At 40.8% G+C, this 14,248-nt stretch overlaps 1 protein-coding gene across 1 annotated transcript in view; it reads right to left on the bottom strand.

The window, feature by feature from the left end:
- The window catches only part of LOC132102745 (forkhead box protein O6-like), a 38,943-nt gene extending 25,815 nt beyond the window's left edge, over window positions 1-13,128 (bottom strand). Inside the window, exon 1 of the mRNA XM_059507377.1 lies at window positions 12,327-13,128. Within this exon, the coding sequence (XP_059363360.1) occupies window positions 12,327-12,755 (429 nt within the window). The 5' untranslated portion in view covers window positions 12,756-13,128. The remainder of the gene's footprint in view (window positions 1-12,326) is intronic.
- Between the last annotated feature and the right edge of the window lie 1,120 nt (window positions 13,129-14,248).

The following is a 14,248-nucleotide window of genomic DNA, read 5'->3' as shown; positions in this document are numbered from 1 at the left end:
AGCTTTCAAATACCATGAGGTTGCATTCAATTTATTTATGTCTTAATTTTAAAATTGCTATCTATATTCATATATTTTTCTCTAAATTAAAAGTAGTATCTTTGGGGGGCTTCTCAAATAGCAATGTTGTGGTAAAGGATAAGCTGTTGATCCCTGCATTTTATTTTATTATCCATAACTGAAACATTCTGGATGTCAAAAAGGACAAATTGCATCTAGTGAAAGGTGGCACGGGAATCATGGATTCCCTGTTCTCCTTTCCATCATTTCTCTCTCTCTCTCTCTCTCTCTCTCTCTCTCTCTTTCTGTAAAAATAAAATATTAAGGAAAAGAAAAAAAAAGAAAGGAAAAGAAAAAAAAAGAAGATAGGAAAAGGGTAAGGCCCTGGCCACAAACTCTGACCTTTAATGCAAGGTAAAGCAGCAACTGTCATTGTCAACCGAGCCAACAATGAGTGCGTACGCACCACACAGACGCTTACTCAAGACATGACTTCAGAATCACGAATAAGTACCAAGTTGAATGACTTGGGCAAATGCCAGTGAATATTTCTGGGAAGAAAGGCAATAATCTGATTAAGTTTAGGATGCATGACTCATATGCAAGTATAAGAAATATTGTAAAAAAATATGTCACCCAAAAATGAAAACTCTTTTACTCAATTATTTATTTATCCTGATGTTATTCCAAACTGGCAAGACTTTGTTTCTTCTGTAGAACAGAACACTAAATGTGTTACATCAATTTACATAAGAAAGCTGTATATGATGAACAGACCAGGGCTACATTTCCCAAAACCTTCTTAACGCAAAGTTGTTCTTAAGTTATATCTCAAGTTGTAAATTATATACTTTCATTCTTTCTTTCTTTTGTTAAAAGCTGTTAAATTATTAAGCAATATTTTATGTGGTGACCACTTGGAGGTGATCGTGGTATATATTTTTCTTTATTGGTTTATTCCCTGATGTAATGTACTTTATGTCACAAAGCAAAAGTAAAAATTTCAAGCAAGTTTGTTGCGTTCTAACAGGAAAGAGTTCCTTGTCTTTATTTAAAACCAATTGAGCACCACCCCCATAGACAGTACCTGGTAACGTTGCACATAAGAAAGCAACCTCCTAAGGTATAGCTCAGGGAACAAGCCAATAAATTGTATACCTTAAGTCAAGATATATCTTTTGAATCTTCATAGCGCACTACGAGACAATGCTATCAGGAAATGTAGCACAGGGCTGTGTTTCCCGAAACCTTCTTAACACTACATCATACGTGTTTCCCAAAACTTTCTTAGTTAAGTTTACCTTCTGTAAGTCATACTTTGATAAGGTTGGTCTGGACCAGTCTTAGCTATACCTTATCACTGCTGACAGTTCACAGTTCCTTACATCTCGGCTTAAACAAATATAATTCTAAAGTTGTAATACACCCATTGTTCAATGAGGCTGACTGAAGTGTTTTCATGCAAAGAATAAAATCGCCATTAGATTTATGGTTGTTAGATTTTTTATTATATTGTCCAAAGATACATCAGCTGGCAACTCATTAGGCAGTAAAGGCTTATAGGAGTCTATTTAAAGGGAATTAATGTGGTGCGGAGTTTCACGCAAGTTTGTTGCATTCTAACACGAAAGACTTCTGTGTCTTTGTTTAAAATCAAAGCTTATTTTATAAAGAACACTGCTTTCTCATGTACTGCACTGAAGCAGCCCCTGCAAAGAGTGAATAATCCATTGAATAATCCACCGAGCCACTGATATCAACCAATTCAGCACCACTACCATGGACAGCACACATAAGAACGTATATTGTACCTCAAACAGCTTCCTAAGGTATAGTTTGGGGAACACGCCTAGAAAAGTTATACCTTTAGTTAAGATACTGTATACCTTTAGAGTCTTCTAAGAGAAAACGTTATCGGAAAACTCACCCCAGTTTAGGTTTAAAAGACCTACATTTCAGTCTGTCGCTTACAGTACATTAAACCAATTGTATGACTTCAAAATAAATTTTTCGTTTGTTCCTTTTTGGAGCTTGTTTTCTCCTGGTCAAAATCCACTTTATTTGTATGGAAACAACCAGAGTGAACATTTTGCTGGTTGTGCCAGCAAAATGTTTTGTTTATGTTTAGCAGATGAAAGAAAGTCACCCTGGTTTGGAACACACGTGGTGCATGAATGACATCATAATTGTCATGTTTGTTTGAGAGCTATTCAAGCGACATACATAGCGGTTAAATAGAAACAAGATTGAGTAATTTTGGAAAAGGCTGAATCTTAAATGTGCCAATGGAAAAAAAACAGCAGAGAGGTTTGGGGAAAAAGAGATAAAGAGAACAAATGAAAGATGGAACAAAGAGTTGCATAACGGGAGAGATAAAAAGCATGGGTTCATGTGGGGCTATCTGCGACTCTGAGCTCAGAGTTTACATGGATGGAATAGCAAACATTCAGCCTTCAGACTGACCTACTTTCATAAAAAAGCACATGGCCACATCTCAACCGTGTGTACCTCCCTCAGCACCTCTTTTTACCCCTGCTGAACACTGTTCAAATCTAGTTCCTACTGCTGCAGTTCTTCATTTCTAGTTCTATGGTGTTTTCCCTATGATTTTGGATTTGTTTTGACTTCATATTAAGTACTTGGTTAATAAACCCTTTCCTGACTGACTTTAGATGTCACCCTTTGGATCTAAAAAGGTATTGTATGTCACCATTGTATGTCAAATCCAGAACACACCTGAGTCTCCATAGTGAATAATACCAATACCTAACCAAATTTTCACCTGCAATCATCTGGACAGCTCTGAGTCAAAGGTCCTGATGCCCACAGCACTTGCTTGTCCTCACTGTCAGATAGTCGTTTGCTATAAAGTCTACCAGTGCAGGCTTTACAGAAGGGTGGATAGTGCAAACAGGGCACTTATGAGCACACTTCTGAATCATAAAATAACAAATGGGACACTCTATGTTCACATGGATTTAACAAAAACACACATGCTAGATCAAGTTTCTGTTAAAAACCTGTTAACTTGTTAACTGTAAGTGACCGTACCATATATACATGTATGGTTTTGCAATAAAAAATTAATTACCAAATAATTTACAATGAAAACAGTAAAAGGACATACCCAACATATTCTTCATGATAAATGACATATGATTATATGAAACTTTTAGGTTTTCTTTAGCATTTCTTTGGCATTAGTAAGTGTTTCCATTTCAGACACAAAATATACAGGGAGGGGATTATTTAAATAAATCAAGCAACATGATTTACTAATTATTTAACAGAATGACTAATAAAATAAATTAGTCATATATGATCCAGCTGTGTCTGTGTTCCTTAATTTGCTGAGCGTCAGCAGACCAACTTTCCTGTCTGAGTTTTTTGGGATTGTGGCCTCATGGTTATGGTTATAAAGGCCTGTTCACACCACAAACAATAACTATAATACTACATTAGGGTCCACACCAACACACAATGACTTTCTGTTTTTTTTAAGCATGTGCTTCAGTTGTGTTGTTTGTCTTCATTTATTTAAAGCAGGATGGATTCTGATTGGCTGTCAGTGTTTTTTATTGTTCATCAGTTGGAAAGTGTTTTCAACACTATCATTCCTTTGTGCCATTATCATTATAGTTGTGGTGTGGATTGTGTGTGCTGTTCTTTAAAATTTTGATTTTAAAACAATATCAGTATCATTATAGTGATCTTCCGTGAACAGGCCTCAAGTCATAAATATGCATGCGCAGATATGCCATCCTATAATACCAGAAACATCATAACCATATTTTTATGTTTAATTCCTGTCAACCACATCTTCCGTTTTTATTATTATAGTTCTTAAAAATGGTTTTGACCTTCCTTTGATTAAAGTCTACTGAATTTATATTAATTTTTTAAAGGACTTATTATTTGAACCAAACAGCTTTCTCTAACATTCCTACCACCTCCTCATCTTCTAACCATCAACTGTGCTATCCAAAACTCATGGCATTGGTTGGGCAAGATATAGACATGTCAGGGTGCTCAAACAAATGGAGCAATGTGTTGGAAGTGTCTACTCTCTTCAGGGAATAGGCCTACCAGTGGATTATTATTGTCTCTGCTGGATCTATTTGCTTCTTTTAACGTTGTCAATCATCAGTGAAAGTGAAGTGTGAAAAGTGAAAGTGTGAAAAGGCATGTGGCATACAGGCATGTGCACATACAGGCATGTGGCTATCAGATCCTCCTGTCTGCCCTCTTTCACTGGGCATCACAGGTATTCCAATTCGCTGGTCTGAATCCTATCTCACTGTTAGGTCATTCAGGGTGGCCTGGGAGGGGAGGTATCCAAAGCACATCAACTGGTCACTGGGGTTCCTCAGGGATCAGTTCTTTGACCCCTCCTCTTCTCCATATACATTCAATGGGTCCCTTCATACAGGCATGTGGCTATATGCACACTTCCTGTGTCTGTTTGCCTCTTTAAGAATAATCACTGTATGTATTTCCAAATTGTAAGTCGCTTTGGATAAAAGCGTCTGCAAAATGACTAAATGTAAAAGTCTCTGCACAATACATTTGGAAAGGAGGAAGTATTTTAACATGCAGAAAATTATATACATATACACTTTAAAGTCCGAAAGATTACACTGCACCGAATTCACAATGGCGTGTGACTTGTTAGACATTTTTATCAATTAACATCAGTTTATCATACATCAGTCATTGCAAGGGAGTTATTTTATTCTGCCTCTGAAAGGTCCAGGTGGCTGTTTCTTGTGTGTGCAGAGTTGAACATTTAGGCATACATGCTTTCCTGAGATACTGAGCAGAACAGACTGCTTGCAATTAAGATGGAATCTGCACTTGCTTGATAATAAGCCATGTCTGAATTATTAACAGGAGCTGTTCCCTGAGGACTCAGTCTCCAACTGAGTTCATCAGCAAACACACAGACACCCAACACACGCTGGATGTATGCTTACATGCGGCGAGACACATTTCATAAAGAACCACTAAAAAGCAAAAAAAAAAACAAAAAAAAAAACACACAGACCACGAAGACAGGCATACATTTATGGATTAAACACATGCATGGATACATGTTATGGATTAACTTACAAATAAGGTAACCACCAATCAACAGGTTGAGAGATAATGGGAACTGAAGCCTACCCCCAGTACCATAATAATTGCAATCAAATTGTATTTAGTTAGTTAGTTAACTCAATATTTATGTGCAAATGCTTGTGTACAAAATCAAAATCCAAAGTTTTAACAATTTTATCTTTGAGTTTATTAACTTAATATTTTTTGTGATGTAACTTATTAGGGTTTGCAATGCATAATAATTTGATAAAATGCAGCTTATTGGTTATATATGTTGATAAATATATAAAATACAAAACACAATACTTGAATTGGTTGAAGAACAACGTTCTGCTATATTTCTGTGAAAGTAAATTTTTTACATATATTCTCAAGTCAAGTCACTTTTAAAGTGCTTTATACAATATAGATAATGTCAAAGCAGCTTATACCGTGTTAAACAGAAATAATGTGCTCATATTTCAAGAGGACAATTTTTTCAGTTTATCAGTTAAAGTCAGTTCTTTGTTAATTCAGTGATTTCATCATCCAGCTCAGCTCAGTTCGACTCTGAATATCGTGTGTAATCAGTCCAATGGAAGGGCGTGACGTCACCGACGTGGTGACGTAAGCGACCAGGATGCTAAAAACGCACGTGCAACGCAGCTGGAGTCAGCTTCGCGTCTTTCAGCAAGCGCTCTGTGTGTGAATGTCATTTGTCCGTCTTGTGAGTCTTATTTACTGTTGTCTGTCCAGTTAAAAGAGCTCCTAGACATGCCAAAAAGCAAGGCGAAAGTTAAGCACTCAGATGGCGATTCCAAATCGCGTTATAGGCTGTGTGTTCCTCCCTGCCCGAGATATATAACGGGTGGGGATACACACAACCTGTGCGTGGTTTGCCTGGGTTCGAAGCACGCTGAGTCGGCTCTCTAGGGGGCCGACTGCCCGCACTGTGAGCGAATGTCGGTGCGGCTGCTTCGTTCCCGGAGGGCCCTCTTTGAGGAGGGGGCCTTCGCCAGCGTTCCCAGCGGTGCTGGTCCCGCTTCTGCCGAGGCAGAACGGCAGCTGCACTCGTGGGGTTCGCAAGTCGATCTGGTGGAGTGAATGGAGACGGGCCAGTCCCTATCTCCTTCCACTTCTGCCAGATCCGGCACCCAATCCCTAGAGTCGGAAGCACGCACAGCGGTTCCTTCCACTCAGGGTGAGGGATCGACGCTCCGCCTCTCTTCCTCCGAGGAGGTCGATGTGGAGTCGCTCGATAGGGATTCGCCACCCCACTCGCTACAGTATGAGGAGCTCTTAGAGGTGGTGACTCGCGCGGTGGCCAAATTAAGTATCGATTGGCCCGCCGAAAAGTCTACTGAACCGCAGAGAAGCAAGCTGGATTAACGCTTCCTGCGCGCGAGTCAGCCACCTCCCAGCCGGGGCCTTCCATTCTTTCCCGACCTGCATGATGAGATCGCCAGGTCGTGGAAGTGTCCATTCTCGGCCCGCCTCTACATCCCCTCGTCTGATTACTACGGAAATGTAGTGGGGATGGGAGAGCACGGTTATAGAGCGATGCCCCAGGTGGAACAGACGCTTGCGAGATATCTGTCCCCTGGCGCGGCATCGTCTCTAAAGGCCCCGGCATTGCCCTCAAAGCCACTAAGAACAACTTCGGCTTTGGTGGGCAAAGGGTATACGGCTGCAGGTCAGGCTGGTGCGTGTCTGCACACCATGGCGGTGTTACAGGCGTACCAGGCCAACCTGCTTAAGGAGCTAGACGAGGGAGAGGAGATCAAGTCCCATGATATCTCTGAGTTAAGAAGGACCGCTGATCTCTCCCTCCGCGCCACCAAGGAGACCGCCCGAGCGATTGGGCGGTCCATGGCAGCTATGGTGGCCGCGGAGAGGCACTTATGGTTGACCCTGTCCGATATGAAAGAACGGGACAGGGTCTGCCTCATGGACGCCCCGATCCAGCCGACTGGCCTGTTCGGCGACGCAGTTAATTCTGTCGTCGACAGGTTCCAGGAGGCCCGGATTTTACAGCCGGTATTTCATAGTTCCAAAGAAGGATGGGGGGCTGCGTCCGATTATAGACTTGAGGGTCTTAAATCGTTCAGTTATGAGACTGAAGTTCAGAATGCTCACAATCAAGCATGTTGTAGCTCAGATCAGGTCCGAGGACTGGTTTGTCATGATAGATCTCAAAGACGCATATTTTCACATCTCCATCCTTCCACAACACAGGAAGTTTCTGAGGTTCGCTTTCGGGGGCGAAGCCTACCAATACCGAGTACTTCCCTTTGGCCTCGCACTCTCACCCCGCACGTTCACAAAGTGTGTAGATGCGGCTCTGGCCCCCTTGCGCATGCAGGGCATCCACATTCTCAATTATATCGATGATTGGTTGATTTTAGCTCAGTCAGAGCAGATTGCGGTTCGACATCGAGATGTCGTTCTCGCACATATGGGGGAGCTGGGTTTGAGACTGAACGCCAAGAAGAGTGTACTTTCTCCGGTTCAGAGAACCACCTATCTAGGCGTAGTATGGGATTCGACCGCGATGCAGGCACGATTGTCCCCTGCTCGTATCGAGTCAATCCTCATCTCAGTCAAGAGAGTCAGAGAAGGCCAGTCACTCACTGTCAAACAATTTCAGAGATTGTTGGGTCTGATGGCAGCTGCGTCCAACGTGATACCTCTTGGCCTGCTGTACATGAGACCCCTACAGTGGTGGCTCAAGACCAAGGGATTTTCCCCGAGGGGAAATCCGCTTCGCACTATCAAGGTCACGCGGCGCTGCCTCCGTGCCTTAGACATGTGGAAGAAACCTTGGTTCTTGAATCAGGGCCCGGTGCTGGGAGCTCCTTGTCGCCGTGTGACACTAGCGACGGACGCGTCCCTCACCGGCTGAGGTGCGGTCATGAGTGGCCACCCTCCCCGTGGTCTGTGGAGCGATCGCCATCTAACATGGCATATCAATTGTCTAGAAATGCTAGCAGTTTATCGTGCACTGAAGCACTTCCCCCCAGACCTGAGAGGTCACCATGTGTTGGTGCGCACCGACAACACATCAGTGGTCTCTTACATCAACCACCAGGGAGGTCTGCGTTCGCGCCCTTTGTACTAGCTGGCGCACCAGATCCTGGTGTGGTCCCAGAGCAAACTCCTCTCATTAAGAGCAGTATATATTCCTGGGAAGTTAAATATGGGAGCAGACATACTGTCGAGGCAGGGGCCGAGGCCCGGGGAATGGAGACTTCACCCACGGGTGGTAGATCAGATATGGAGAGTGTTTGGCAGGGCTCATGTAGACCTTTTTGCGACTCAGGAGACGTCACAATGTCCCCTCTGGTTCTCTCTAGTTCATCCAGCTCCTCTGGGACTGGACGCTATGGTACAGACCTGGCCGAGGCTTCGTCTGTACGCATTTCTCCCTATCGCTCTGCTCCCGGGAGTTCTGGCGAGAGTACGCCGGGACGGGGTCCGTCTGTTATTAGTAGCCCCGTTCTGGCCGGGCCGAGTATGGTTCTCAGATCTAGTCTCGCTCCTCGACGGCTCTCCGTGGGACATACCGATCAGGACAGACCTACTCTCACAGGCGCAGGGCACGATAATTCACCCTCGCCCGGAGTTGTGGAAGCTGTGGGTGTGGCCTCTGAGGGGGCACAACTGGTAGCAGCTGGTCTCTCAACTGAGGTTGTTGAGACCCTACTCCAATCCAGAGCTCCCTCTACGAGGAAACTGTACGCCCTGAAGGGGAAGCTCTTCACTTCATGGTGCAGAGACCACCAGCTAGACCCAGCAAACTGCCCAGTTGGTACAGTTCTGGAGTTTCTACAGGCTAGACTCTCTGCAGGGTTGACCCACTCTACTCTGAAGGTTTACGTGGCGGCCATTGCGGCCTACCACGCCCTTCTCGACGGTCAGTCTCTGGGAAGACACCCACTAGTTACACGTTTCCTCCGCGGTGCACTGAGGCTGAGACCTCCAGTACGGTCCCGTATTCCCCCGTGGGACTTGGTTGTGGTGTTAGAGGCTATGTGCAAACCCCCGTTTGAACCATTCAAGATATCTCAGACAGACATCTCACACTTAAAACCTCACACTTAAAACCTAGATATGCCAGTCACTCCAGGCGCTTCTGTCCTTCTGTCCTGAGCTGTGCTCTTCGGATACACACCAGGCAGGGGTTTGGTAGTCTGGCGGCGTTAGGACTCGTTCCCCAAAGCGCTTTCGACGCAGCTCGAGTTCCTGAAGAGGAACGTCTCAGAATGTAGAAAGAATGTAGAAAATAATAAGGCAATCCCAGACATCTTATCCAGATGGATCAGATTTCTCAGAGGACCTCTGAATAAGCTGAGAAGTAGTAATTTTATGATTCACAAATAAATGGAATTGGGCTATACTGACTGCACTGTGCGTTTTTAACTCACCAAAAAGATCTGGCTCATTTAGGAGTCGTTTGAGTCAGTAAAGCTGACCACACTGGACAAGTGTGTGTGCGTGTGTGTGCGTGTGCAGCACACAAGGACAGCTTATAGAAAGATGTGTTTTCTTGCCATTATTTAGTGGTGTACTCTTTTTTTTTTCAGTGTCATCACACTGAAGCCATCTGTTCCTCACGCAAGCCTATTGTACAAGGTGCCCAAAAATCACTGTTTTGAGGCAAGACAGAGCAAAATAACTTATAGTCTCTGTCTCTATCGTGTGGGGTTTGTACCCTCAGAGGGCCCTCTTGCTATAGCAGCCTCAAGTCATGTTATCATTTCTCTTCAAATACTATTTAACTAACTAAACCAGACCACAGCGAAAGAGCAAATAAATGAAAGAGCATCTTTTTGTCATCATTTATGAGTATTTGAAACTTACACTTAGCAGACTTTAAACAGTGATGATGTCTAATTATTTAGAAACTATGACCAGTTGTTTTATACTATAGTTCATCACAATATTAAAAAATATTCAGGGAAAAAACTGGTTTGGGTAACACAAGTTTAATTTCTGTTTTATAATCAGATGTTGTCACTAAAATGATTGTTTGTCATTCTGATTCTGTCAGGACAACTTTTCAATTTTTATATTTAAAAAACACTTTTATAAATATAACAGTAACACTGTTATACAAATTTTTAAAATATATAATAATAATAATAATAAACATTTTTATCTCTTCTTTTTTTATTTTCCTCTTAAATCAGTAGAGTTTTGTCGGCAGTTCACACATTGGCACTGGTTTGCATAACTGCACAACATATACAGTACAGTATATATATATATATATATATATATAGTATATATGTGTGTGTGTGTGTGTGTGTGTGTATTATTAATAAGTAATATCTATGAGACTTTCAATGATATATTGATAGCTATACAAGAATTGTATATGGATTTAATTTAAGATATATGCTGAACGTATAGTCAATGTGTGATTAAAAAATGCATTTTCATGAAATTTGAAGACAGTAGGATATGCTTTTTTATGTCAGGTTTGAGCTAAGAAAGGCATAAAGATCGCCTCCATCACGTGGGACTTGTCTCAACAGGTTTTTACAGCTTAGGCAGTGGCTGATACTATGATAATGCAGCTAATTCCCTTTCAACACACCTCTGAGGACATCATTTTAATGATATAGGCTTAGCTCTGAACTATGAGGTCTGAGCAGACTGAGGATCCTTTGTGAGGCTACTAACTTATTCTTTTTCTAGCACTATCTGAGTGCTGAACCATAGTATTGATGCTATCAAGGGATCCTCAGTGTGTCTTTTGTTGGCACAGTTCAGCACAGTTAATTTAAGACAATGTGTTTCTGACAAACAGTACTTTTGTCATAAGCATATGAAATAATATAATATGTAATATTTGTGGCCTATCTGTTTCACAATATCAGGGATGCAAATTGTTCCCCATCACAATTAAGCCAAAACAAATAGTTAGGAGAGCTTTAAAAGTCAACCTTTTTATTATTTACATGTAACTATAAATATGATGGGCAATAGGATTCAATAGAAGCCCATCCATGGTGTTTCCCTGTCTAGGATGGGCTCCAGCATCTTTACAACCCAACATAGAACAAGCGATTAGGAAACTGGATGGTTGAATGTTTCAATAGGGTTTAACTTACCTGCATAAAGGTTAATTTCCGAGTGTGCTATTAATTAATTAATTAATTTTAAATTGAAACATGTGAACAGAGTTGCATTTGTGTGAGGAGGTAACCACAGCAACAGTATGCTGCTTAGATATTTTCTGCTAGAATCATTATTGGATGAAACACTGACAAAGTACAACTTTCAAGTACTACAAAAGATGTTAGTACCATAGCTGACCATTTGGATTGGGTTACATAACTTAACAAATTATGCCTTAAAAATTCTTGAAATTCTTGTTTTGAAGAAGTGCCAAAAGACAATCCGGGCCGGACAAAATAAAACCTAACAAACAACAGACAGCCCTACAACTCTTAGAAAAAAATCCTTTCTCATTGAAAATCCTAACTGAGAGGCACTTGAATTATTAATCTGAATTATTGAAATTAAAATTGAAATATGGTGCTTGTAACTGTAAATAAATAAAGTGTGAAGTTCCCATATGAAATAAAAAAAAATTACAAAGGTGTCACAATATAACATGTGTTTGGAATGAGTCAGTCTGATTGCAGAGTATTGGAGCAGTGGGAGACTGACAGTGCATGAGTGCATTATGCAGAGGTTTCCCTCCTAAAACCCTTTATCCTCCATCATCATCCACTTAAACATACTCAAACAATTGTATGTGTATTATAAAATGTGCATTGTATTATACCCCAATATTTTGCATAAATCCTATCTTTCTAACACCCACATTTTTCCCATCTTTGCCATTTTTTTTCTCTCTGTATGAAATAAGCAGAGTTTAAGAACAAGACTTAATCTATCCAGAATGATTGAATTTCAAATGAATAAATGGTTCTGGAATATATGGGGTTCTTAATACAGATGAGTTTACAATAATATGTTAAGAACACTTTTTACTCATTATGCACCCTGTATTAGGCTATCACATAATTTGTGTACTGTATTATTATATACAGTAGTATGTGTGTTTATATACAGTACATATTGAATAGTGCACGTATTACATTTCATGTAATGTTATGGCAAATTCACGTGGAGTGTTAACTATTTTTAGATCAAATCATCAGGTCAAGAACCTTGTTAGTGTAAGTTGACCAGCAAACGTGACTTGTTATTGTGTGCACGCATGTATCCTGTGTTACCTTCCATCCGGCAGAGCTGTTGCTGTCTCCTTTATCTTTGAAATAGGGCACATATCGGACCATCCAGTCGTAGATCTGAGACAGGGTGAGTCTTTTCTCGGGTGTGCTCTCGATGGCTCGGGTGATGAGCTCCGCGTAGGACTGGTTTCCCCACGCGTTGCGTCGCGAGGAAGCCTTGGTTTTGCGCAGCGCAGCTCCCGTAAAGTCGTGAAATCCTCCGGCGTCCAGCATCATCCTCCTCCTCCTGCACGCCGGCGATGGAACATGATCCGAATCTACTTTAAATATGGAGAAATTAAGCGACAGATCCGCGTTCACCTCACATGAGAAGTCGTTCGTCCAGATGCATGAACGAGGTCTGCTGCCCAAATCCGACTCCATATCCACCTGATGAGCCTCCGCTTCATCCTCCTCTATCATCATCTTCATCTGTCCTTAATAAGACGATGCCAGGTAGACGTCGTCAGGTGATACTGTATTCTCAGAAACGCCTCATTGGGTCCACCCCACAGAGGAGGAGAGAGAAGGATGCTGTAGACGAGCGCGCATCATGTTGAAGTGAGACTGGCTTGCAGAAATAATGGATGCATGTGATGTGTTTAGACAGCGGCTCGTATTCTATTTCCATCCCGGCTTTAACTCAGTCCGACCGCAGCAGCAGCAGCAGAGTCCTCCTCCTCCTCGATGGAGGTTATTACAAGCAAAACTGGAGCAGCAACAGATGACAGATCTTCGCATTGTACTGAGAGCTAAAACTTCACAATGCATCATGAATGTCGTAACAGTGGTGCATATTTGGTAAAGTCCCAAACATATTCTCTTTTACTCATTTATATTGCAGGCTATTCTTATAGCGTTAAACTGATTGTTTATTTTCAGATCAACGCAACCGATTCTGTTATGTTCTGTTGCATTGTTTCAGTTGTATGTATTCTGTTATATTCTGGCACTTTCCACAAATAGGCTAAACTACAAAGTAGGACCTGAGACGATGTTTAGTCAAAGGTCAAAGGTGGTGTGTGTGTGTGTGTGTGTGTGTCAGATTTGTGTCCTTTCCAGTAATATAGCCTACATAACACCTTTTGGGCTTTTTTTTTAGTTTGTGTAAGTTAAGATCAAAGTATTTTCCACATTAATTTCGCATGTCTGTGGTCTTATTTCACCAGTGTATACTTTTTCTTTATTAATCCTGAATTGAAAGAAATTGAAAGAATGAAAGTGAAATGTGACAACATGCCCCACGTGTTTGACAGCTTAAAATGTTGTCTGATATATATATATAAAAACTGTATTTTAGTGTTTTTTTTTATTTGTCTTGCTTTAAATATATATATATATATATATATATATATATATATATATATATATATATATATATATATATATATATATATATATATATATTTAACCTTTTCGTACAAAATAAAACTTTTTTTTAAATTAAAATGTAACTCATTTTGGATAGTTCAGCATAGTTCAAATCAATGAGTACAAATTAATGAACACATTCACACATTCAGAAAAACACACACAGCTCTCTGAACAGGAAACAAATAGATGAGCATGCAAGAGTGCTTCAGATTTCTTGAAATGATCATTTCTAAAAATTCGGCCTCTTCCTTTCAGTGTTTCTTTACCTGTTTCTCATGGTGTCTCAATAGAATTCCTAAAAGGTATGGAATCATATAATTATAATAGCTGAGATATTGGAACTACAAAATCAAATAATGTAAAATTTTGGTGTAATTCTTTTTTTCTATTTATAGTGTTGATACTAATAAAATACACTTTAGGTTTTATCAGTTGTCACCTATTTCAGTTAAATGGAACATGTAATAGATTTTTATGCTATTAAGGACAACAGTGATCAAATGTGTTCATTTATGAGAAAGAAGAGGACATGTGAGTCAATTTCTTCTTTG

Source organism: Carassius carassius, chromosome 24 (assembly GCF_963082965.1).
Source record: "Carassius carassius chromosome 24, fCarCar2.1, whole genome shotgun sequence".
Classification (NCBI taxonomy): domain Eukaryota; kingdom Metazoa; phylum Chordata; class Actinopteri; order Cypriniformes; family Cyprinidae; genus Carassius; species Carassius carassius.
This window is presented reverse-complemented; position numbering and strand designations above follow the sequence as displayed.